The 26,847-nt window shown below is 44.8% G+C and overlaps 1 protein-coding gene across 2 annotated transcripts; it reads left to right on the top strand.

Annotated features, from left to right (window-relative positions):
* Window positions 1-301: 301 nt before the first annotated feature.
* LOC119487511 (filamin-C-like) lies at window positions 302-26,847 on the top strand. Of its 2 annotated transcripts, XM_037768448.1 has the most exons (47): window positions 302-1,066; window positions 3,508-3,756; window positions 5,277-5,374; window positions 6,546-6,696; window positions 6,832-6,950; window positions 7,264-7,341; window positions 7,437-7,599; window positions 7,776-7,976; window positions 8,141-8,254; window positions 8,852-8,989; window positions 9,151-9,277; window positions 9,362-9,498; window positions 9,600-9,793; window positions 9,905-10,018; window positions 10,586-10,729; window positions 10,880-11,003; window positions 11,274-11,434; window positions 11,533-11,623; window positions 11,778-11,947; window positions 12,050-12,167; window positions 12,265-12,527; window positions 12,636-13,233; window positions 14,069-14,242; window positions 15,046-15,208; window positions 15,874-16,202; window positions 16,378-16,501; window positions 16,679-16,835; window positions 16,924-17,113; window positions 17,590-17,613; window positions 17,718-17,959; window positions 18,054-18,153; window positions 18,270-18,410; window positions 18,504-18,632; window positions 19,588-19,761; window positions 19,879-20,043; window positions 20,174-20,377; window positions 20,488-20,640; window positions 21,508-21,630; window positions 21,722-21,973; window positions 22,110-22,379; window positions 22,877-23,014; window positions 23,147-23,262; window positions 24,057-24,189; window positions 24,302-24,478; window positions 24,577-24,795; window positions 25,164-25,391; window positions 26,142-26,847. In XM_037768448.1, exons 1-47 carry the CDS (start codon window positions 682-684, stop codon window positions 26,327-26,329), a joined length of 8,250 nt encoding a protein of 2,749 aa, XP_037624376.1. In that variant the 5' UTR covers window positions 302-681; the 3' UTR covers window positions 26,330-26,847. The 2 variants fall into 2 exon arrangements, with proteins under 2 accessions (XP_037624376.1, XP_037624377.1); XM_037768449.1 differs by lacking the exon at window positions 8,141-8,254.

Genomic DNA, 26,847 nt, shown 5'->3' with positions numbered 1-26,847 from the left:
TGTGAATCAAACTTTTTTTTGCCAATCATCCACACGTATTATTGGAGACAGAGGGACCTCACTACACTTCTCACTGTCTTTTCTTAGCTCGATTGTTCAGCCACTTGGATCCTGAGCATGACACAGTCCCAGCCCCCCAACCAAGCTGCCAGACGCTCAAATAGGAGCGCCTAAAAATAAAGCGCATGCCGCAACTGTTGCGCTACTTTTGGTCTGACCAATCCCTGCTCCATCCTCCCAGTAAACCGACCCCCAGACTCCCCAGTTATCCTCCTGTATTAGCAAATAGACTATGATCACAGCCGCTGAGTGACGTGTCCCCGGGTCCTTTATATACCCAACTCTTTCACTCTTCACAGCAGTCAAAGTTAAACTTTAACAAACGCTGCCTGAGGAGCGACTTGTCAAGAGGGTGACAATTAAAAAAAAAAAGAAAAGAAAAGAAAAGCGGACGACCAGTCTGTAAATCTGGATATTTGAATCGATCACTGTCCTGACATTAAGTGGTTTCTTCACAAGTGCGTCTGAAAAAAAATCTCAAGGCTGCTTTTTTAAACTCCCCCCAAGTTTGAACTCTCGCTTTGCCATCGAGCTGCGAAAGTTTTCTGCTGCTGCCGAGCGCAACAATTCAACACATAAGTGTCAACCCGAGGTATAAAAGTGGACACGGAAAACGCCACCATGATGAGCAACAACTACGGCGACGACCAGCAGCAGCAGCAGCCTCCACAGTACTACCAGGCCACCGACTTTGGAGAAGAGGAGGAGGACGAGATGCCGGCTACGGAGAAGGACCTGGCCGAGGACGCACCATGGAAGAAGATCCAGCAGAACACCTTCACCAGGTGGTGCAACGAGCACCTCAAGTGCGTCAACAAGACCATCAACGACCTGCAGAGGGAATTTACTGACGGGCTCAAGCTCATCTCACTCCTGGAGGTTTTGAGCCAGAAGAAGATGTATAGAAAGCACCACACCAGACCCAACTTCAGGCAGATGAAACTGGAGAATGTGTCTGTGGCACTGGAGTTCCTGGAGAGAGAGCACATCAAACTGGTCTCCATTGGTAAGTCTGGAAAACAACAAAAACAGTGGTCAAATGCAAAACACAAAAAAAGTTATTATTAGGTAGGAACAAAGTTATAACTTAAATTAAGTTAAACTTTAATGTATGTTTAAATGCTGCTGTCTTGGCCAGGTCTCTGCTGCAAAAGATATTCTTACTACCTGGTTAAATAAAGGTTAAATAAAAAAACAAAAAAACAATTATGACTTTATGACAGTGTGCCTAATCAGATGCAGAGCGTTGATATTTAAAAACATTTTTTGATATTTTTTATAAATTTGTCATACCTTCACAGACACATACACATTCAGTAGCTGCTCTCTTGGCATTTTATCATCAGCCAGCAGTGAGACATGGCTTTCACAGGCCTCTGGAAAACTGTATTGATCCGGGGTCAACAGCTTATTGGAAAGTTGCTGAAGAGGTGCCACTGAGGTCATTAACTTGTGTCAGGGCCAAGGGCGAGCGGCTCCATAGCATGCTTAAGCTGCAGCAATGTGGTAAACTATGGGCTGGAAATTCACTAGGACCGTGCTAATGAGAATGAAACTATTTATGCGTATATGTGGACAGCGGTCACACACACACACACACACCGCTCTATACACACACACACACACACCGCTCTATACACAAACAGGCACACTCTGTCAGGTCAGGGGTCAGAACGACTCACGCTGACAGCCCATTGCTGTCCGAAGCCATCAGCAGCTCCTGTGGGGTGAGGATTAACTCTGGAGGGATTTGGGGATCAGACTGTGGTACACAGATAGCTGAAGCTACAATAAATTGTTGTGAATATGTGTCACATCCACAGAGCCACCAGAAGAGGACTTCACTATGCCACCTCTGAGACACATTTAATAATAACTGAGGAGAAACTAGTAGCCTAACACGAAAAGCACCGATACTGTAAGATGAAGAGTTATGGCTCAATTATACACCTGTAGACAAGCCCACAATTCATGCAGGAGAAAAGTTATTAAAACTCTGACAGAGTATTTTTTCTGTTTTGGTGACTAATGATCCTGCCACACACTTGAGTGAAATTCCCGGCGTGGCTGAAGCTTTGGCCGTCGCACTGTGAAGGCCACAGTGTGTCCAACCTGACCTGAATATACTCCGAGTGTGTTTCAATAGCAAGCTCAAATCTCCTGGTGATCACAGAAGGGCAAAGGTCACTATCACAGATATCACCTCAAAGTCTGCAGAGTGTGTCCAGGATATTTTGTCTAGGACTTAGTGTGTGGCTGGCACCATTGTCCCAGCGGTGCAGACACACACACACCAGGTCAGACTGTTTTGACAGAAACAGGGCGTGATAATAGAAGTCCTGGTATTTTACTTCCTCTCTGCTCCATGCAGCTGTAGTGGGTCAACGCAGCCCTCTTAAGATAATGTCGCGGTCTCATTACAGTGACCCAGAGACACTAAAAAAATCACCGCAGGCTTTTAGTCGCACATATGTCACAGTGTGTAACTAGATACCATTTGATGGATGTCTCTTTGAGCACACAGTTGCCCTTAAATCCGAACATGGCGGGATCAAAACCACACTGTGCCGCGTCGTGCCACCTGCCTGTGCCAGTCAAACGGCGACACATCAAACTCTGATAGGAGGCACTCATCTATGCAAAAGATTAATAGTCTCAATAATAAAACAGTCTTGTGATAAACAACTGGCATCAAAACCCCTTCGTTATTAAAGTCTTACTGAATTAAGTGGAGTGTATCGCACCAGATTAGTCGATGAAACATTAAAGTCAAGCGCTCCTCAGAGGTTCATTTAAATGGCTGGATTTCTAAATTAAGGTGGATTCGAAACGGCCTATTTGACAAACTTTTCCTCCGAGAACTTCAGGGAAATGAGCTGCGTGCTCGCTGTCAATGAATCTAATCTCCACACCTATTTGATTTATCGCACTCTGCTGCTACAAGTTTTGCACGTAATTGATATCCAAGTGGTGTTTATGCAGAGAGGGATCCACTTCCACATGTCCTCAGCTGTCACTGTCTTCAGAGTGCCATTGTGACTGGATGACAGATTGTCAGGGGTCCTCAGCCAGACAGCTGTCTGAGAGAAAGGGGGCTCGGGGGGAAGCAGCGAGGAGCATTACATTCTTGTCTCCTCAGCAGTCAATCATCAGTGTTTGTATTTCTGGTCAACTGCAAAACAGCAAGGAAAAACTATTTTGATATAATACACTTATGTATAGATCTTATGTCTTGTGGTTTAGCTTTGGGGTGCCTTGTTAGTGATTACAATAAACAGACTGCAAACCAATTTACTAGTAGATTGCACAATCTCCCTGGAAGACCAATTAACAATGAAAATACAGCTGGAAGATGCAGTTAACTAGTAAACCGTCAAATACTGTAGGGCATCATGTGAACTTTTTGGAAGTTATAAATCCTCTTTTGTCTCTGCTCTGCAACTACAGATAGCAAAGCCATTGTGGATGGGAATCTAAAGCTGATCCTGGGTCTTATCTGGACTCTCATCCTCCACTACTCTATCTCCATGCCCATGTGGGACGACGAGGATGAAGAGGAGAGTAAGAAGATGACCCCCAAACAGCGCCTGCTGGGCTGGATTCAGAACAAGGTGCCCCAGCTGCCCATCCACAACTTCAACCGGGACTGGCGGGACGGCAAAGCCCTGGGAGCTCTGGTTGACAACTGTGCCCCTGGTAAGAAAGTGTTGTAGCAGCATCAGCCGAGTCTACAGTAAGAGGAAGAAGTGCTGAGTCAGACTACGTGCTGTGGCTGTTAAAAGCCTTGTTGTATATAGCGGTTTTCCTTGGTTGCTATGGAGGTTGGGGTCAGGCATGTGTCAGTCAGTGTATCAGAAACAGAATCACCTCCTCAGGAGATTGTCTCCTTTGCTCCTAATCTAGAAATGAGGGCTGTATATCTCTCACACATACTCACACACATTCAGATTCAGATGTGAGCTAGTGTAATCTGTCTCTGGAGAGCAGGTAGGGTCAGAGGATTGTAGATGGCTTGCTGATGGCCGGGGGGGACGTCCCTGCCAGCTGTCCCACAATGACTGAAGCCTTCACTCTCACTGTGTCTCGGGCCCCGAGGCCCCGGCTTTAGTGTTTATAGCCATGCTGCTACACAACACCCCCAAATTTGGGCACCATTCCTCCTCCTCTGTCAAGGGGGGATGCTTGGCTCCGCATCAAAATGCAGAGTTATCTGTCACAGGGAGGTGCCTAAGCCACAGATCCAAGGACCACAAGGCCACAGTTTGAGTCACTGCCAGTTCAGGGTACTGCTTCCAACTCTGAACATTAGAGAGTCCCCTACTCCCCTAGCTGGGCTTTCACAGAGCGAAAGGTGGAGGAGTAGCAAGAGGAGTGCAGAACGCCGTGTTTAACTGTGTTTATATGAGCCATTGATCTGCCGAGACGCATCTTTCAAACACTGCGCTGCAGCACTGACCATACAAGGTTGTGTTGTTTCATCAGCTAATACCAAACAGCAGGGTGACTGACGAAACTCGCTCTGTTCTGAAACACAGACGCTCTGCTTTTAATTCAGATACAAATGTGCAAAACAAGTTAATTGGCCAGACCAGGGAGAAAGAAACCACTATTCTATCTGACAGGCAGACACAACTTCTGTTAATATATCCAGTATTTTCTTATCTATAGCATACGTCCGCCTGTTTTGGTGTTACAGCGATGTTGCATTATGAACTACGTGGTAGAGCTGACATCACTTTGACGATTTCCCATAGTACCATGGTGGAAAGGCCCACCCTGGTGCCTCCCAACTGACAGCTCTGCATAATTCTTTCACTGCACACTCCTCCCTTGCAGATGCACATAAACTCAACCCTGTTAATACTGTGTCTATATTAATTGGATAATAGTATTCTACGGTGTGCCTGTATGGGCCTTTTGAGTGAGCGGCCACTCCATCACCAACACTAATCCAATTTAGGCATTAGCAGCACGCACGAGGCTAGCTTTAGCCTCGGTGAAAGTGCCAGAGCGTTTCGAGCAGTCGAGGGACCTCTATTGTCACACATTGTGGATTCACTGGAGCAGAGCAGCGTGGGTAAGGGTCATGCGACGTTGTAGTTGGAGGTGTTAGACAGATAGTCGTGACAGCCCTTATGTGGCCTTATTATAGCAACAGCAGCAGTGTGACACTGCCTGCATTTGTCTGTCTAATCATCCTGTTTGCACTCTGTTAGGTTTGTGTCCTGACTGGGCTGAGTGGGACCCGAACCAGCCTGTGGAGAATGCCAGAGAAGCCATGCAACAGGCTGACGAATGGCTGGGCGTGCCTCAGGTAAGATGCACGATGTGCTTTTTAGTTTGCTATAACTCAGCTGGGTGCCAGATGGGTGGGGTTGATATCATAAGACGATACAGCAAGATAAGCAGGTGTCTTCTCTGTTTTCTGAGGGTTTATACTCGGTGGATACACATCCAGTAAGCACCAATCATTTTCCAAGCAGTTTAAAGCAAGCTGCAGGATACATATGCAAATGAAAACAGTCCTCACCACATGTGCATACACCTGAGGCAATACTGAACTGGAGAAAAAAAAAGGCAGCGCTGTGTCTGATACGGAGCCCAGTGTTTTTCCAGGTAGATCATGCTGGAGGGTATCATGAAATATTTATTACCCATCTCACTTCTAATATTTCCATTTACTTTATTGTAGCTCCCAGTAAGTGAGTTTGTAGGAGTTTTATTTAGTAGATTCATGAATTTGTGGAGGTGTGAGATTTCTGAACACCTTTCCAAGCCAGCCCCTGAAACAGAGGTGTAAATATGCCTGCGCTCATCAGAATAACAATGTGAACAGAGCCAATATACCATATTTCCATTCCTGTTTGCAAGACTCTGAGTCCCTTTATTGTAATGTGCTCTATGCAGGTTGTTTACTTGTTTGTCTAAGACACAAGGTTAGCTGTTTTCCATGAGGCTTAGCATTGGTGAGATAGCCGGGGGCTGTGTGTCATGGCTCTGCAGGCCTCGGGGGCTGGAGTACAGTGTGGTGGTGTTAAGGAGATGTGAGAAAAGTCTGGCTCAGGCTAAATCCCCCTGGCTGGCTTATTGAATGCAACAATCCTTAACCCCGCTGTCCTGGGGTTAAATATAACCAGCGTGGAGCTTGGCTTTGTGCCACGCTGTGATAGACGGGCAAACAAGTGCTGGAAGGGAGTCAGAGGTGGGGGGAATAAATAAATGTAATCCTTGTTAAATCCCATTGCACTATGCTTAATGAGGGAAAGTTGTATGAAGAGTCAACCAAACCCTTCTTAGAAATACAGTCAATATAAATGTGTCAACACAAATTAGGCTGTGGTGTCTTTATAGTCATGGTTGTTGCAGGATGTTGCCTAAAAACAGGACTTTACCTTTTATGTTGATTATGTTTTTCAATTAAAACCCAACCTATTCACGCACACTATTCACCTCTGCTGTGCTGGTTGTGTTTCTGTGCTGTATAGGTGATCGCCCCTGAGGAGATTGTGGACCCAGATGTGGATGAGCACTCGGTGATGACCTACCTGTCTCAGTTCCCCAAGGCAAAGCTGAAGCCTGGAGCTCCTCTCAAGGCCAAAAATCTTTTCCCAAACAAGGCCAAAGCCTATGGACCTGGTGGGTAGCCCAACACGGTTTACAACAGTTCATATGAACAGTATGAATGTGTTGCCTGTTGTGTTAGAACGTTACATTGCTCCAAACCTTGCAGAATATATCACCACACCCTGAGTCTCTGTATTGACATTACAGGTATCGAGCCTCAAGGCAACAAGGTGCTGCAACCAGCCGTGTTCACTGTGGAAACTCTGGAAGCTGGAAGCGGTGAGGTCCTGGTCTATGTGGAGGATCCTGAGGGACACAAAGAGGAGGCAAGTTAGACCTGACAGACACATATAGTCCTGCTAAGTTTCAAAGTTTTGCAAAGTGTATCATTTGATATTTAAACAGGACCTTTTGTGCTTTTTCCCTTCCCTTTAATGTGTTATATATTTTGTTTGTGCATGTAAAAGATCTGCAAAGTTACAAAGCCTAAAGTCCACGCAAAAGGGAGTTACTCAGTTGACAAATCACAACAGAGGACCAATCAGAGCAGACTGGGCTTTTTGGGAGGTGGGGTTGTGGGGGAGCATAATAGATCCTCTTTAATCTAACCCTCTCTTACTTTGTTGTCTTATTCTCCAGGCTAAGGTTAAACCCAACAAGGACAAAAACAGGACCTACACGGTCACCTATGTCCCTAAAGTTGAGGGTGTTCACAAGGTAAAACCAAGCCCACACATCACTCAGCACAACATGAACAAACCAGTCTATTTAAAAGGGTATTAACTTTGTTTTGCTTTTTTTTTTCTCTTTAGGTGAAAGTGCTGTTTGCTGGTCAGGACATTGACAAGAGCCCCTACACAGTGAATGTAGCAAAGGATTTGGGCGACCCCAGCAAAGTCCATGCCAGGGGTCCAGGTCTGGATCCTACAGGCAATGTTGCCAACAAACCCACCTACTTTGACATCTACACAGCTGGTTAGTATGGACAATTCAACCACTTTACTTATGTACACATGCAGACAACAATGTGATTTAATGAAAGGCTTGCAGTATTTTAATACAAAGTCAAACGAATCCCAACAAACGAGTCTCAGAAAGACTAAAGCTACAGCATCTACTTTAACCTGTGATCATTTTCTTGTCACACTCAGGTGCTGGCAACGGCGACGTCAGCGTGGTAATCATTGATCCACAGGGCAAAAAGGACACCGTGGAGCTCATCCTCGAGAATAAGGGCGACAGTGTTTTCCGTTGCACCTATCGTCCCATGCTGGAAGGCCCTCATATCATCCACGTGCTGTTCGCAGGCCAGGAGATCCCCAAGAGCCCCTTCACTGTCAACGTCGCAGAGGGTGAGTCATCTGTCTGTGTTGTAAATTACTGTCGGACAAATCAGATTTCCTATCATGCTGTTAGTGTCAGGGTGATCTATCAATCACAATCTACAGTCATCTTTATATTCCTTGGGAACAGCCACCCAATATAAAGCATAACCCTTCCTATCTGTCATTTCTAGCTCCACCCGTTGCTCCTCCAATGGGAGCTCCACTGCACATAGTCCCTCAGTCAGTGCGCACCCCTCCTGGAGCGGAGGGTGGGAAGGGGGTACCCCCCCAAAAACCTCGCCCAAGTTAGTATGGTTTGCTGGGAGGAGTCTGCGCCCATTGCTCAGCCAGATCCCCCCAAACCTTTCCCTCTACCGCGCACTGCAGATGCCCCTCTGTGCTTTCTCTAAGATCATGGTGCCGCGGCTCGATGCCTGCTGCGTCTTCTTGCGTCCTGCAGCTTGATGGTTTCGTTATGTTCAGAGAGAGATGAAATGCATTGTTGTTCAAATAATTTACAGATTGTCCCACTTTGCATTTGTTCTTCTCTGTTAAATATGTTTGCTTGTGCCGTTGACATGTTTGTTTTTCTCTCAACTAAATTTGCATCAGCCAGCATTCAGTTTATGCCTGCAGTCAACACTTTGACTGACTGAAATGTTGTTAGATGCTCTCTTGATGCTCTCAAATGTGTCAATATCCACTTCAACATTCTGCACTCTGTGTTATTTGTGCTGCACAAAGCATCATTCTCATTCGCAGGTTCTGCCAGTCCCTCTTGAATCGGATATTTTAATGTCTTTGCTACTAACATTGCTGTCTACTGACTGCTGGCTACTCTGAGATGCCGTTTGCCTTGCTAAATATTTCTCTTTTTTCACACTTGTTGTTATTCCTTTCAGCTATAAACCCAAATGCCTGCAGAGCTACAGGCAGAGGCCTTCAGCCTAAAGGCGTGAGGGTGAAGGAGGTTGCAGACTTCAAAGTTTTCACCAAGGGAGCTGGCACTGGATCGCTGAGCGTCTCAGTCAAAGGACCAAGTGAGTCAGACAGCTCTCTCTTCTCTGCCACACTCCTCCTCATACATTTTTAGGATTATTCTCTTTGGGGTAGCATTCACATGGGCATATGATAAACAAAATGCATAAAATGTCTCTTCAACTTGATAAGAATCCATATTGACTGCATTATTCATTCTCAGCTGGAGCCGAGGAGCAAGTGAAAGTGCGAGATGCAGGAAACGGCGTGTATGAATGTGAATATTACCCCCTTAAGACTGGTAAATACACAGTCAGCATCACCTGGGGAGGCCAGCCCATCCCACGCAGGTAGGGTTCTATTGCTGCCTGTAGCTATTCATTAACAATGCACATTCACTTGGTAATATTGTGCAATCTTGTGTGCCGCTGCAGCCCCTTCGAAGTGGAGGTGGGTGAGGAGGCAGGTTTTCAGAAGGTGAGGGCCTGGGGTCCTGGTCTGAAGACGGGCAAGGTGGGAAAATCTGCTGACTTTGTAGTAGAGGCCATCGGCACCGAAGTTGGAACTCTGGGTGAGTCATTCGCAAGTGATGTGAGCTCTTACAGAAGAAAAGTGGATTTAAAAAAAAAAAATGTATTCTGAATGTGAAATATGAATTCTTTTGATGTTTAGGCTTCTCCATCGAAGGCCCATCACAGGCCAAAATTGAGTGCGATGATAAGGGTGACGGCTCTTGTGATGTGCGCTATTGGCCCACTGAGGCCGGCGACTATGCTGTCCATGTCATTTGTGATGACGAGGACATCAAGGACAGCCCCTTCATGGCCCATATCCTCCCTGCAGACAATGACGTCTTCCCTGAGAAGGTAATTTCCACTCACTGAATTATATACCTATGAGATATAGAAGTATAACAATAAAGCAGATTGCCATTGCTGATCATAAACAAAATACATTAAAATGATCAAATGTTGCAGGTGAAAGCATTTGGTCCAGGCCTGAAGCCAACTGGCGTCATTGTGAACAAACCAACTGAATTCACCATTGACGCCCACCTGGCTGGGAAGGGTCACCTCAAGATCTACGCACAGGTACCAGTTCATGAACCCTTCTTTGTTAATTTATAGGATTACAACATTGATATTGCATGTATACAGATCATAGACTCTATATAAAGATGGAAGACATGACAGCTCCCCAAAAGTGAAGCCAAAACATCTCGATTGCCCCCTGGTGGCTGGCTGCAGTATAGGTCATGTTAGCGAATGGGACATGATCCAAACTAAAAAGTCAAAAGTCTGCGTCAAATTTTCAATACATTTTTTCCCAAAGATGGTTTCTTTCATTTCCGGTATTTCTTATCACACTGATGTATGTTCAAGTGATAATTTTTCTGATAAGTTAGGTTTTAAATAGTTATTTGATTCTATAAAAAAGGTGGTGAGACGTCACGATTTAAAGCAGCTCTGAGTGAAGTAGTCGCGCAGAGAGGAGATGTAACTCGACTTTCCATTAGACTCTGGCTCTAAATGACGACAAAATCTCAAGATGGCAGCTCCAGTATCTGGGATATTTTGACTTCACTTTTCACGGGTCGTCCATCTATATATACAGTCTGTGATACAGGCCAGAGCTGACATGCTTTTGTATCCACTAAGGACGCTGAAGGCTGCACCATCAACATCAAGATCACTGACAAGGGAGACGGCACATTTCTGTGTGTGTACACTCCTGTCAAGTCCATTAAACACACCATCATCATCACCTGGGGGGACGTCAATGTGCCCAACAGCCCCTTCAGGGTAAGACATGTGATGATGTACACACACACACACATAACTACGTTGCACTCAGTCAATTTAATCGAATGATACTCCATCAGAAGTAGGAGGACTGCAGAAGTTGCACTTGAACCAGCTGGTTTTGTCTCAAGTACACTGTGGATTCATTAGGTGCTGGTTGGAGAGGGCTGTCATCCAGAAAAAGTCAAGGTCTACGGGCCTGGTGTGGAGAAGACGGGGCTCAAGGCCAACGAGCCAACATACTTCACAGTGGACTGCGGGGAGGCTGGTCAAGGTGAGTGTGTACAAGGAGATATTGTGGGTGGTTACAAAAACACTTCTAGTATAGTTGAATCTTAATGAAATTAGTGCTACATCACGTGGATGTTGAACAACAAACTGAATAAGTAAAGTTGTGCAGCTTAACTGACAAAGTTTAGAAAAGTTATTTGAAATGTATGAAATATACTTGAAATAAAGCTCCAGGCAGTGGAGCTTCTATAAGTTCAGATTATCTATTTTTGAATGACCTTCTTGAACTGTGCTCATTGCTATGCGCCATTAGGGGACATCAGCATTGGAATCAAGTGTGCCCCAGGGGTGGTCGGCCCTGCCGAGGCAGACATCGAGTTTGACATCATCAAGAATGACAATGACACCTTCACTGTCAAGTACACTCCCCCGGCTGCTGGCCGATATACCATCATGGTGCTGTTTGCTGACCAGGTAAGAATACAGTTTCCAGTGCAAGACGGACTGATGAGTTTGAATTTTATTTAGTCTTGGGTGATTTATCATGATTATTTTATGATTGGCTTTGTCAGGAAATTCCCATCAGTCCATTCAAAGTCAAAGTGGATCCGTCCCATGATGCCGGTAAGGTGAGAGCAGAGGGCCCCGGACTCAACAAGACAGGTGAGATCCACTGAACCAGAATTAGTATAAATACCAAGCACACCAAATGTATACGTATTTGCATATGAAAACACCCACTACAATACCTTGATGTCATAGAAATGATTTGACTAGGATTGGTAGCACTGACAAAAAAAACCAACGTGTGTTTCAGGAGTGGAGGTGGGCACTCCAACCCACTTCACCATCTACACAAAGGGAGCTGGCAAGGCCAAGCCTGAGGTGCATTTCGCAGCATCAGGCCCGGGAGAGGCGGTTCGTGACTTTGAGATCATCGATAACCACGATTACTCCTACACTGTCAAGTACACGGCTCTTCAACAGGTACAGTAGGCCTCTGTTTGAAGGCCATTAACATTAGAGCAGGGTGCAGCGATGATTCACAATAATGCATCAATATTCATTCTCGCTCTTGTGACTTTTCAGGGTAACATGGCAATATCAGTCAATCATGGAGGAGATCCCATTCCCAAGAGCCCCTTCAACATCACAGTGGCACCACCTCTGGATATTGGAAAGGTGAAAGTGGAGGGATTAGACACCAGTAAGTTACAAACACTAAACACTTCGCTCTTGCATGTACCTTGTAAAAAATAGTTAATAGCAACAGTTTAAGTGTTTTGTGTTAATTGTTCTTGCAGAAGTGGAGGTTGGAAAGGATCAGGAGTTCACAGTTAACACGAAGGGCGCTGGTGGGCAGGGCAACGTGGGTGTGAAGATGACCTCACCCTCTGGCCGACCAATCCCATGCAAGCTGGAGTCTGACAAAGCCAAAGGCACTCACAGCGTGAAGTATATTCCCCCAGAGGAGGGGCAGTACAAGGTTGATGTCAGCTACGATAGCAACCCGGTGATGGGAAGCCCCTTTGGGGTCGAAGCAGTGATGCCTGCTGATCCTTCCAAGGTAAAAGTTCATGAAAGCTGCATGTAGTTTTACACTTCATGAAACATAACATACAAGTATTTGATGTTTTGTACACCACATCTCAAAAACCTGACTGTTGCATCATAGGTACGAGCCTTTGGCCCAGGCCTGAAGGGAGGCATTGTTGGTAAACCAGCTCCATTCACTATTGACACAAAGGGAGCTGGGGCAGGCGGGCTGGGCCTGACTGTGGAGGGTCCCTGCGAGGCCAAGATTGAGTGCCAGGACAACGGTGACGGCACATGCTCAGTGTTCTACCTGCCCACAGAGGCCGGGGAGTACGCCATCAACATCCTGTTTGCCGAGCAGCACATCCCTGGCTCTCCCTTCAAGGCCGCGGTGCGCGCAGCCTTGGACCCCAGCAAGGTGACGGCCAACGGGCCAGGCCTGGAGAAGGCCAAGGCTGGAGAGCCGGCAACTTTCACTGTGGACTGCACCCGGGCAGGCGACGCCGAGCTCACCATTGAGATTGTGTCAGAAACCGGGGTGAAGGCTGAGGTGCACATCCAGAAAACTACAGAGGGGACCTTCTCTGTTACGTACATCCCATCCTTCCACGGCATGCACACCATCACGATCAAGTACGGCGGCCAGATGATCCCCCAGTTTCCCAAAGTCCTGCAGGTGGAGCCCTCTGTGGACACCAGCGGGGTGCACGTCTATGGGCCAGGAGTGGAGCCCAGAGGTAACGAGACCAAGAAGCTTAAAATGAGTTAGCACTTCATGTTAGACTTTTAATAAACCTAGGGTACTTACTAATGCTGAAAGAATTAGTCAATTAATTGATTAGTTATTTGTTAGAAAAGCAGTTGAAGTCATTTTTCAAGCTAAATTATAATTCAAATTTTGCTTTTGAACTGTGGTTCTGAAAACACAAGCTATTAGGAGATTTGAATTGTTAGTTGCAGCCCGAGTATGTACTACAGGCTATTCCAGCCCTTTAACAACCAATAAGAGGGTTAATTCACGATCATCAACACTCACACTATTGACGCTGTTACGGACTGTTATAAGCAACATCATTGTGTTTTTATTTAAATGACCTGCTAACATAACACCATATTTATGTGTGTTTACATTGTTTGATTATTAGAAGATCCTCATTTTCTTAGTAGTTTAATTAGTCGATTCATTAGTTATGTAAAGTTTTATCCCAGGCTGTTTAAGCAGGGGGAATTTAGAATCAAAGTGAATAAAAAATATGTTAAATACAACATTTCTTTTTATTAAAACAATAATCTACTAAGATTAAAAAGGTGTATCATTTTCACATTTAAATTCACAGCTTTGCAGATCAGATAGGAAACGTAAATGTCCGACACTTTGGCACTTCACTGTTTTTCAAATCTGGCACTTCTAAAAACATAATTGAATAGGCCTAATGTACTAATTTAACTAGTTCAGAAACAGCTCACAAATCCATATAAAGGATTTATAATGTCAAGTCTTGGAATGACTGAGCCCACTCGGTCTTGTTTCTCATCGGCAACAAATCACCTGAAGGGCTCTTCTGTTTCTAGGGGTCCTCAGAGAAGTGACAACCCACTTCATCGTCGATGCTCGCGCCCTGAACAAGGTTGGAGGAAATCATGTGAAGGTTCACATCATCACCCCCTCTGGCACCAACACAGAGTCCCACATCACCGACAAGGGAGACGGCACCTTCAGAGTGGAGTACACGGCTTTCGAGGATGGTAGGAGAAAAAAAATATTACTTCATTTCGTTTAACAGTGTTAATTCAGACAAACAAAGGAGCATGAGGTGGAGAGGCACCAGACAGCATTGACTTTAACAAACCTAACCTGCTGCAGATAGATAGAGGACTTTACATAGGCTGTCTGAGAGAGAGCACACAGACAGACAGAGAAATCACTAACAGGTGCTCGTGGTGGGCGCCATTTGGGAATAAAGCAGGAGAGTAGGAAAAGAAAGAGCGAGAAAGAGAGGGGTATAAATACAGAATGATGCAGTGGAGCAATGATGTGAGGGGCAGAGAGCAGGGAGGCTGAGAGGCAGACAGGCTCTGTTTTATAAATAGTGTGCTCAGGAACAGAAGCTCTTAACAAGGCAGGTATGTGTGCTGAAGGCTGCCTGCACACAGCCGTACAGAAGGGGAATGACAGGGGATATTAATAGAGACCTATAACACAAAGCAAAGAGATCACAGAGCACTTCTCCACCACCAGACATGCTCTAATATCATAGCAGTGCTGCTGGGAATCTGGCATATAGGCCTACTGAGAGGGCTCTGTCAGAAAAATGTTTTAACAGAATAATGAATAGGGAACAGATGTAATGCCTCGTACGTTCACCCGAGCGTCTGCGTTTTAGATGGCGTCTTTTATAAATAAACAGATGTTTATCTCCCTAAAAGGGGAAATTGTCTGACTCATAATTAAAAGCAAGCGGCAATAACAGAAAACATTTGCTCACTTTGAGAACATCCAGGCAGAGAGGTGAGACATCAAATATTGAACTGTATCTGTTTATGTGCAGGAATGCATCTGATTGAGGTGCAGTACGACGACGCACCAGTGCCCAAGAGTCCCTTCAGAGTGTCTGTGGTGGAGGGATGTGATCCGACCCGGGTTCGCGCCTTTGGACCAGGTCTGGAGGGAGGGATTACCAACAAGCCCAACTGCTTCACTGTGGAGACCAGGTACTGTTGGAGCACATTTAAAGTAGGGCTGTGTATGGGCAAGAATCTGGCGATACGATACATATCATGGTACAGGGGTAACAATCAATATATTGTGATACTGCAAGCAAGGCGATATCTTGCGATTTTTCAAATCAAATTTTAGGAAAACTGTTATATTTATAAAGAAACACCACTATATGTGTAAAATCTGAGCGAAAAAAGTCACTGTGAAATGGCCACTATAGGGACAAACATCATCACACATGAATACAACTGGACTCATTGATCTACAGAAGTCTCAGCTTTCCAGTCGTTTCCAATATATGCAATGCCAAGACTATTTAGAGGCCCCAGTATGCAGAAATATTCACACACCATTTTAGAATAGGCGAAAAAAACTGCATGGTTTTTGCCCAAAACTACATGTGATTATCATAAAGTTGGCATGTCTGCAAAGGGGAGACTCGTGGGTACCCATAGAACCCATTTACATTCACATATCTTGAGGTAAGAGGTTAAAGGACCCCTTTGGGCCATCGGAGGTTAATTAAAAATCTATAAAACGTTAGGGAGAATCTTTACAGTATTTGTTTCGCTATTTTCTTACACTCTTTAAAGGAGACATTTGTGGGAACTTATCTCAAACATGTGCAATAAAATAAAAGTGTCGGCTTCTCTCTCAGGGGTGCTGGTACAGGAGGTCTGGGCCTGACCATCGAGGGAGCCTCAGAGGCAAAAATATCCTGCAAGGACAATAAAGATGGCAGCTGCAGCGTGGAGTACATCCCCTTCACTACCGGAGACTATGACGTCAACATCAACTACGGAGGTCACCCGATCCCTGGCAGTCCGTTCCGTGTTCCAGTGAAGGATCCGGTGGACCCCAGCAAGGTCAAGTGCTCAGGTCCAGGTCTGGGCACTGGCGTGAGAGCCCACGTTCCTCAGACTTTCACAGCGGACTGCACCAAGGCTGGACAGGCTCCACTGGATGTCAAACTCTATGGCCCAACAGGTGAGGACCTGCTGTTTGACTACTCCAGTAGTTCTCAAAGTGTGTGGGGGGAAAGTGTGATGCGGAGCTTATGTTTTGACGGAACTCATGTTTAGAAGTCGTTTCCTTGTCCAAAGCTGACAAATAACAGCAAGTTGGCGGTGTATGATTATTTCCATAATGTCGTTACTTCCAGGTACTGTGGAGCCAGTTGGTGTGAAGAACAACGGCGATGGCACCCACACAGTCCACTACACCCCGGCCCAGGACGGCCCTTACACTGTAGCTGTCAAATATGCAGATCAAGAAGTCCCACACAGGTGCAGTATGAGTTTAAAGAGCCTGGCAGAGTGTGCAGATATGTCTTAATTAAAGTTCCGCTCTGTCTGGCTGCTGGCTTTTAAAAAAGAAAAGTGTAGCAAATGTTCTGTTCCCATTCCTGTCTTTTGTAGGTCTGGGTTTAGTAATTACACTGATATTCTCTCCTTCCTCCACAGTCCATTCAAGGTAATGTCTCAGCCTGGGCATGATGCCAGTAAGGTACGCGCTAGTGGCCCTGGTCTAGACACAAAAGGTGTGCCTGCAAGCCTGCCAGTTGAGTTCACCATCGATGCTCGTGATGCTGGAGAGGGACTGCTCACTGTGCAGATTCTGGTGGGTTCAGTTACCTTTCTTTCACACAATCTCCTTTTTTTTAACCATAAGCCATCATTTAAATTAAATCTTATATTATCTTTGACAGGATCCAGAGGGCAAGCCAAAGAATGCAACCATCCAGGATAACAGGGACGGCACCTACACTGTCTCCTATGTACCTGACTCTACAGGCCCCTACACCATCACCATTAAATATGGAGGGGATGAGATCCCTTATTCTCCATACCGCATCCAGTCCCTGCCCACAGGAGACGCCAGCAAATGTCGCGTCACAGGTAAGAAAACCACATAACTGTTCTAATAAATAAAAATAATATATTTAGGGCTGTCCTGAATACCATTTTTTTGCCTTCGAAGCTTCAGTGAGAAATATTCGAAGGTATTCAAAGCTTCGCGGCGCAGCAGGCTGCCTTGCTCTTCTGTCTGTCTGTCTCCATCTCCCCTGTTTCAGTACCCGGCTGCTGTTGCACTACTGTACACACACGCACCTCTACATACAACTGTATCCGTCTGAGAATAACTAATAATAATTAATGTTGAATATGAATAATGAATAATGTTGTGGGATTATTCTTTATGTTATGGGCTATTTGGGGATTTATACTTTGTTATTAAGCATTCAAATAGTGATTTGGAGGTTGATTACCATGGCAATAGTCGAAGCTTCAGAGCATTCGGGTCAGTCCTATATATAATATAGTCGAAGCGTTTATATATATATATTCAAAGTCATTATTTTTTCTTTTCACAGTTTCTATTGGAGGACATGGCGTGTGTGAGTATTTTGTTTTTATTTCTGTGCCACTGCTGGAGAATCCACACATTTATAAAGAAGCACTTCTCACCCTTCATTCTTATTCCCTCTCTGTCCTTTAACAGCGAGTCTTCAGAAGCTGCAGACCTCCGAGGATACAGTTATCACAGTGGATGCCAAGGCTGCTGGGAAAGGCAAGGTGACCTGTAAGGTGCAGACCCCACAAGGGATGGAGCTGGACATGGATGTGGTGGAAAATCGTGATGGGACCTTTGACATTTACTACACAGCCCCCGAACCTGGGAAATATGTTATTACCATCCGATTCGGGGGACAGAACATCCCTAAGAGCCCCTTCCACGTGGTGGTGAGTAAAGGAGTTATTAAACAGTTGTGTGCACTCTTGTTCTAACATTTAATTCAGCAGTTAGAAACTATTTTTCTTCTCTCTGTATCGACAGGCCTCAAACGAGCCAGTCGTTCCCCAAGATACCGTGGATCCTCTCTTCCGCCCGGTTAACTTCCTCGTCCCCTTCACGCCACAGCAAGGAGAAATCACAGGTGTGACAAACACCACTCAGACAGAAAGAAAATCCTGCACACACACACCCACACACACGCCCACAAAACATCTTTTTTAGGTCACTGACATTTCACCGAACCGCTGTCATTTCTAGGTGAGGTGCGGATGCCTTCCGGCAAGACTGCTCGCCCGCATATCACTGACAATAAGGATGGCACCATCACAATAAAATACCAGCCCACAGAGAGAGGTCTGCACGAGATGGACATCAAGTATGATTTCAACCACATTCCAGGTCAGAAACATACCACATTAGAAGGAGGGGAAGAAGGGAATAAATACTCTTCACAGTTCTCAGTCTCATTACTGTTGATGATTTCCCCCATAGGAAGCCCTCTGCAGTTCTTTGTGGATGCTGTGAACAGCGGAGTGGTGACTGCTTATGGTCCAGGTCTGAGTTACGGCATGGTCAACAAGGCTGCTACTTTCACTGTGGTCACCAAGAATGCCGGAGAAGGTATTGTACCATACTTTAATCTGCAGATATCTTCTTTACTTCTGCCGCAGCCTAGTCGGCTACTTTTGCATACGGCGTTTTTAATAAAAAATATTTTTTGTCTCTACGAATGTAATAATTTGTAAGAGAATATCCTGAAGTGTGATGCGGTGGATTACATCATTGAAATATTTATATTTATTTGCAATGAGAGATGCGCTGTTCTGTGGCTTACAGTATGACAGGATTACTTCTGTTGCGCGTCTCGTACATTAATAATAATCTTTATTTATATAGCACCTTTCAAAACACACTTAAAAGTGCTTTACAGTAAAAACAGAGCACATTTGAAACACAAGGATAATGAAATGTACTAAAAGCCAATAACTAAATACATAAAACCCACAGGGTAAAACAACTAAAATGTCATAAAACATATATAAAATCACAGAAAAGCAATTCTAGACGTGACAGAGTTTGCAGCCCTGATCTCCTCAGGCAGGTCATTCCATATTATAGGTGCACTGACTGCAAAGGCTCTATCACCTTTATGTATGAATCTGGACCTTGGAACTGCAAGGAATGACACATCCAAGGATCTCAGAGTGCAGGAAGGGACATAGGGCAGTATTATTAAATGCTCTTGCAAACCATTAATGTTGGTGCATATTCCCAGGGTAAGGATCCTAAAGTGTGCGATTTCATTTCATCACTTTTTTTTCTCCCCCTCTACCTTGATATGCGGTATTGTACGTCCCAGTGTGACTGGTGGCGGCTGTGCAGCCATCGTCCACGATCAGAGCCAAGTTCCGCCGATAACGATATTTGTAAATCATTATATCGACCAAACAGATTAATCATTCTACCTCTATTTCCTTGTGATATTTGCTATTTCACTGTTGATCTGTGGTAATACAGTTAACCCTTACTACACCGCAGAAAAGTAAGAATCTGTGTTTTTTTCTGTATCTCTCAGGTGGTCTGTCACTGGCAGTGGAGGGTCCCTCTAAGGCCGAGATCACCTGTAAGGACAACAAAGACGGTACTTGCACCGTGTCCTACATGCCCACAGCTCCTGGAGACTACAACGTCATCGTCAAGTTTGACAACAAGCACATTCCTGGCAGTCCCTTTACTGCTAAGATCACTGGTGAGGAAATAAATCATTTCCCCCTTAGAATGACTTTTTTATATTATAGTAGATGTCTGTATTATAAATCAGCTTTATGGGGTTGACAAACATCTTAACCACCTTTTTTGTGTCAAGGGGATGACGCCATAACCAGGACATCACAGCTGAATGTCGGCACGGCGGCCGACGTGTCCCTGAAGATCACAGAGACTGATCTGAGCTCTCTGACTGCCAGTATCAGAGCACCATCAGGCAACGAGGAGCCCTGCCTGCTCAAGAGACTGCCCAACAGACACCTCGGTGAGATATCCATTTGCCAGAGCTACAAAATAACAAGAAGAGTAGAGGGTAGATAAGAGGTTGAATGCATTTACATTTCATTTGTCTGGCTCTTTGTCTTGATTTTTTTCCTTCTCTGCCTTTTTCACAGGTATTTCTTTCACCCCTAAGGAGGTCGGCGAGCATGAAGTGAGCGTGAGGAAGAACGGCGTGCACGTGGCCAACAGCCCTTTTAAAATCATGGTCGGCCAGTCAGAGATTGGCGAGGCCAGCAGAGTGAAGGCTTTCGGTAAAGGCCTGGTGGAGGCACGCACTTTAGAAATGGCTGAATTCTTTGTGGACACAAGGAACGCAGGTAAGATTTAGAGACAGTATGTTTAAACCTTCACGGCAAGCACGGTCGCAAAGAAATACAAAGGCAACACATAAGTTTTCAACTTCTCTCTACTTCTCTTCTTCCTTTAGGTTACGGAGGTCTAGCATTGTCAATCGAGGGTCCGAGCAAAGTTGATATCAACTGTGAAGATGTGGAGGACGGGACGTGCAGAGTTACCTACTGTCCAACAGAACCTGGGAGTTACATTGTTAACATCAAGTTTGCAGAAAAACACATCCCAGGTCAGAATCTTTCATTTAAGTATTTGACATCTTAAAGGGAGACACCCCAGGTGAATAAGGTAAAACAAATAGATAGCACCATGAAACTCCCACAGTTGATTACTTACATTAAAACAATTATTTTTTGTAATACAAGTTTTCTGAAAATATATGTTTAGATATGCAAATGTGGCATTATCTTAGATATGTGCTCATTTGCATACATTTCCAGAACAGAAATCTAAACACTGGATAAAACCAGGTTAAAAATTAATTTCATTCTGTTGACATATTAGGATCAAAGGTTTTTACAGAGGGAATCACTCCATAGATCAAAAAATACTGTTAACAGCCATAAAAAAATATATTTACTCCATGTCCTTAGGGGTAAAATGTTGTATAAATCAGGCTATGAATTATATATGAACAAACCCTTCTGTAAAAACCTTCAGAATATGAAACTGGAGAGTTTTATGTATTTAAGTGCTACAGAAGTGGAGATTTCTGGCTCAGAGTGAGAAAAAAATCATTTTTGAGAAAACGGCCTTTAAAGATATGTATTGTAAAATTTCATACATTTTCAAGGCACTACCGATGAATAGGGTAAAAAAAAAGAACTAATAGATATGAAATGTCATGTTTAAATACGCAAATGAGGCATTATCTAATGCTAACTGTTGGTGAATTAAGGAGAAATCTACAGACACAAATAGACAAAGTGGTAAAATAAACACCTAAATGTGTAATGTGTAATAGAAGCAAAATAGCTGAAAATGTCAAAATTGACTGTTGCATGAAAAAAACGTTTTTCTCTGTAGTGTCTTGCCTTAAAATAAAAGCAAATATATATATAATTTGTATATATGTATATCTGTTTGTGTCCTCCAGGAAGTCCTTTCACAGTAAAGGTGACCGGAGAAGGAAGGATGAAGGAGAGTATTACTAGAAAGAGACAGGCGTCTTCTATCGCCTCAGTGGGCAGCACATGTGGCCTTAACCTCAAGATCCCAGGTGAGCTCAGGAGCCAATCAGAGGGTAGCGATTAACCATCTTAACATAAATGAACTCCTGTTTGTATTCTCACTATTTCTCCTCGCCATAGGAAACTGGTTCCAGATGGTCTCAGCTCAGGAGAGGCTGACCAGGACGTTCACCCGCAGCAGCCACACCTACACCCGCACCGAGCGCACAGAGATTAGCAAAACCCGTGGTGGAGAAACCAAGAGGGAGGTACGGGTGGAGGAGAGCACCCAGATGGGCGGCGGAGGAAGCCCCTTTAGGGATGTTTTTGGAGACTTTCTGGGCAGAGAGAGCCTCAGCAGCTTTGCTGGCATCACTGCTGCCAGACCAGAGGGTGAGAGAGAGTGAAGTGTGAAAACTTGTATGCTTTAGCTTAAACTGTCCAATCAACGATATATGTTGTATTTGTTATATATCATGTGCAAATGATATATGTTTGTATCTAAACACTTCCTCTGTGCCTCATCCAGTTGAGGGCGGCTCTCAGGCCATGACGGCTCAGGTGACCAGCCCCAGTGGGAAGACAGTGGATGCCGACATCGTGGATGGAGGGAGCAGCACCTACAGCGTGCGCTTCATCCCCCAGGAAATGGGACCCCACACTGTCAACGTCAAGTACAGAGATCAACATGTCCCCGGTAGCCCCTTCCAGTTCACCGTGGGGCCCATGGGGGAGGGAGGAGCGCACAAGGTCCGTGCAGGAGGACCTGGTCTGCAGAGAGGCGTGGCTGCAGCACCTAGTAAGTTCACTGTGTGGACGTGGATCTCCAAATTAGGGTTGTAAGAAAATATTGCAACACATGAGTATCGCGATATTATGTTGTGCGATACTGTATCAATTCTCCAAAATGCTGTATCAATTTTAATTAACCTCTTAAAAATCTGACGGCTTGCTGTTGGGCCCGGCCGCTATTCGATATTTCGGAGGTTGCAGCAATTTGGGGCAAAAAACATTCAGTTTTTTGCATGCAGTATGAATGCGTATTTTTGCCTATTCTAAAATGGTTTATTTCTGGTGAGTTTTTTATACTAGGACAGTTTTCCTAAAATGAAATTTAAATAAATCGCCTTATATATTGCAATATATTGAATCATTACCTCAGTATCATGATACGTAGCGTATTGCCAGATTCTTGCAAATACACAGCCCTGCTCCGAATACCATTCAAGACAGGAGTTTGAATGTTTCATGAAGTGTTGATACTTAAGCTGAACCTTTTGTTTTCACCCTCTCCAGCTGAATTTAGTATCTGGACCAGAGAGGCAGGTGCTGGCGGTCTGTCCATCGCCGTAGAGGGCCCTAGCAAGGCTGAAATCTCCTTTGAGGACAGGAAGGACGGCTCGTGCGGCGTCTCCTACATAGTGAAAGAACCAGGTAAAACTTTTGTGTAGAAGTTCCCTCATTTGAATGTTTTTTGTCTCTAAATTGCTCAACTTTTTAGTAATTCTTCCGTACCTCCTCCAGTTCATTTGATAGTGAAAGCAAATAACCTGTCTGCTTCCCCAGGTGACTACGAGGTGTCAATCAAGTTCAACAACGAGCACATCCCTGACAGCCCATTCATCGTTCCGATTGCTACGCTGTCAGACGAGGCCCGCAGGCTCACTGTCACAAGCCTTCAGGTAAGATCACACACACACACACACACAGATTCGACAAAAGCCGCATTAATTTGTTGCACGAAACAACGGCAGACACACACGGTCACAAAATATCAGGGTTGAATATAACAGATTGCGCGTAACATAATGTTTGAGTGGCTGTGGATATTTCGGTCTAAAAGCACTTTGCCCTTGAAGTGTAATTGAATGCCAGTGTTGGAGCAGTATCCACCACTATAATACTGCGATGCTGGCCGGTGATGAAGGGCTGGATTAACTGTCCCTTGCTAATGTGGGGCAACACAAGCTGTGCTATGTGTGGGCAGTCAGTCAGCGAGGCTGTGTGATTGTGTTTCTGTCGGAGAGGACAAAAGCAAAAGAAAACAGCGAGCAGAAGATAAAGACTCTTAAAGATACCTGTGACAGCTCACAATATCGCTCTCCTCGCTCCTCACTTGTTTTATTTGCTTTCACAGTTTCCATTACAATTGACAATGATGCTAAAAACATGTATTTTGAGTTGACTGAAATGCCACTTCAGAGTGCTTTCCGACCACTAGAAGCCAGGTGAAGTGCAATATCAGACCAGCGTTTAAAATGTCACACTGCCTCTTATGTCTGGTAGGACCGCTCGTCCGCCTGTAGGGCAAAAACACTGAACGCCTCGCTGTAAACTCTGACCTTTTCTGCCTCTCACACCCAACCGCTCGATCTATTCTCGTTCAGGCGTGATGAGTCACACACTTTGTGTCCCTCGAGGTGCGGCCACACACACACACACATATTCTAATCATATTCTCCCCTGTCTTTTACAGGAGAAGGACTCTAAGGTAAACCAAGAGGCGTCCTTCATGGTGCAGCGCAACGGGGCTCGAGGTGTGGTTGACGCCAAAGTCCACACCCCCTCTGGCTCTTCTGAGGAATGCTATGTCACTGAGCTGGACAGCGGTACGCACTGACCTCACTTTGTAGTACAAAGTCTCATAAGACAGAGAATTCTGCTTTCTTTTAATCCGTAAGCTTCATTTAGGAGTAATATATCCACTTGTGTTGTGTTCAGACAAGAGTACAATCCGCTTCATTCCACGGGAGAATGGCGTCCACTCCATAGATGTCAAGTTCAACGGATGCCACATTCCTGGAAGCCCCTTTAACGTGCGAGTGGGAGACCCGGGGCTCGCTGGAGACCCCGGCATGGTGACAGCACATGGCCCTGGACTGCAGGGAGGAACCACAGGTAGATATCACCACCACCTCTACAAATATGCACCACTTTCAGCATGGTTTCCTTGAGCGGTCTTTTCATCTCTCTCTGCATTGCCTTCTTTCTTCCAGGTTCACCCTCAGAATTCGTGGTCAACACCTGCAACGCCGGCTCTTCCACTCTATCGGTCAACATCGACGGGCCGTCCAAGGTCAAGATGGACTGTCGGGAGTGTCCCGAAGGCTACAAGATCACCTACACGCCCATGGCGCCCGGCAACTATCTCATCACCATTAAATACGGAGGGCCACAGCACATCGTGGGCAGTCCGTTCAAAGCTAAAATCACAGGTCTGCTCGACAGTCACGCTCCCATCTGATCCGTGGATCTCACATGACAAGTGTCTCGATTATGAAACGAATGTCCATCTGAAAAACCAAGTGTGGAAGTCATTAAAATGTTATGTCATCTCTGTTCATACTGCTCGGTGTACATCTTAACATAAAAGCTGTCTTTCTCTGGCACTACACTGATACAGTACATTCCTGCTGTCACTACTTGGTGAATTCAATTTTCTTTATTAATGTGACGTTCAAGAATTCCCCATGAGTCCTGGAAGTTCACTTTTTATTTTAAAGTGGTGTGAAATGTTTTCCTATTTGAGCTCAGCCATGATGACATTAAATGAGCTTTCTCACTGTCTCTCCCTGTCCTATAGGCGCCCGGCTGTCAGGGGGACACAGTCTCCATGAGACCTCGTCCGTCTTGGTCGAAACCGTCACCAAGACCTCCAAAGTGGGCGGTGCCTACAGCTCCAGTTCCTCCTCTTCCACCACCTCAACAAAACTGGCATCTGATGCCAGCATGGTGGTTTGTCGTGGAGCGGGGCTGTCCCAGGCTGTGGTCGGACAGAAAAACAACTTCACAGTTGACTGCAGCAAAGCAGGTGAGTTGGTCACCCAGATAAAAACACAGACAGACAGATCTTATGTTCATACAGTAAAAAACACGTTTGGGCAACAGAAAAAGCTGTAAACACAACACTGACATATTATCACCTTATAAAGTTATGGTGAATGTGTTAGCAAACAATTGCCAGCAGCATCCAGCAGATACGGAACCAAATTATGTAAATGTTATGAAATATGTGCTAATTTGCAGAACAGAAATCTGAACATTGGATAAAGCCAGGTTTAAAATTCTTGTTTCATTTTGTTGACATATTAGAGTCAAAGGTTTTTACAGAGGGAATTTTGGATACCTTTTTTTATCACTCTATAAATCAAAAATACTGCCAACAGCCATAAAAAAAAATCAATTTTTGCTATGTTTTTAGGGATAAAATGTTCCATAAATCAGGCTGTGAATGATATATGAACAAACCCCTCTGTAAAAACCTTCAGAATATAGAGAGGAGTGTTAAATGAAAAATCTACAGACGCAAACAGACCAAGTAGTAAAATAAAAACACCAAAATTTGTGTATTTTGGATGTTTTCTTTCCACTAGTCTGAAAGAAGACATGTTATGGAAGCAAAATCTCAAAATTGACCAGTGCATGTTTTTGCCTGGGGTGTTTCTCCCCTTCATCATTTCATTCTTAAAGCCAACACAACACACACACACACACATACGTACTGTATATGCAACTTTTGTCCACCACGCTCAATAAATCCCCCTCTTACTTCTCCTCTCAGGTATCAACATGCTGATGGTGGGCGTTCATGGACCCCAGACTCCCTGCGAGGAGGTGTATGTCAAGCACATGGGCAACAAGCAGTATAACGTCACCTACACCGTCAAGGACAAGGGCAGCTACACCGTCATCGTCAAATGGGGCGACGACAACATCCCCGGGAGCCCTTACAAGGTGCTCGTGCCCTAAAACAAACTGCACCAGTGCCCCGTCCCTTCCTCTCCACTGACCCACCGCCCTCCTCTCGTCACGCATCAATCAAACTCCCCAGTGCTTCTTTTCTTTCCCCGCGCCGCTCTTCGCTCCTTCAGCGGATTACAATATGCTCAACATGCACTAAAACCTGCGAGGACATTTTGCTTACAGTTTTCTTGATGACAGAATATCTATTGTGCCAAAGTTTTCTGCATTAACTCCACATTTACAAGTACGCGTCCACATTCAGAGTGATGTCAAGGCAAACAGTGTTTGAGTCTTGGAGGCTTTGAGTGGTGTTTTGGTCGGTCCATGAAATTTCCTCTCTCTGTTCTGTTGTGTTGTAAACGAATGGCGTCATACACAAATGTTCAGAGAGTAATCAACAGTATTAAAGTGTGATGCTATGTGGTTTTGTATGGTTTAAGAATGAGATCTGTTTTTTGTTATATTAACCTATTTTTGGTAAGTCTTTGCAGACCTAATAAAGATTGAATTGCTAACTTTCCAGA

The sequence above is a fragment of the Sebastes umbrosus genome, chromosome 4, assembly GCF_015220745.1.
Source record: "Sebastes umbrosus isolate fSebUmb1 chromosome 4, fSebUmb1.pri, whole genome shotgun sequence".
Taxonomy (NCBI): domain Eukaryota; kingdom Metazoa; phylum Chordata; class Actinopteri; order Perciformes; family Sebastidae; genus Sebastes; species Sebastes umbrosus.
The sequence above is the reverse complement of the archived record's forward strand: the minus strand, read 5'-3'. Positions and strand labels throughout refer to the sequence as shown.

Bases quoted from the DNA above. Each gene is read 5' to 3' on its own strand.
- LOC119487511 (XM_037768448.1), top strand. From the start codon at position 682: ATGATGAGCAACAACTACGGCGACGACCAGCAGCAGCAGCAGCCTCCA. The intron at 21,631-21,721 runs GTGAGCTCAGGA...TCCTCGCCATAG, and splicing joins CCTTAACCTCAAGATCCCAG to GAAACTGGTTCCAGATGGTC. The intron at 23,263-24,056 runs GTAAGATCACAC...TGTCTTTTACAG, and splicing joins TCACTGTCACAAGCCTTCAG to GAGAAGGACTCTAAGGTAAA.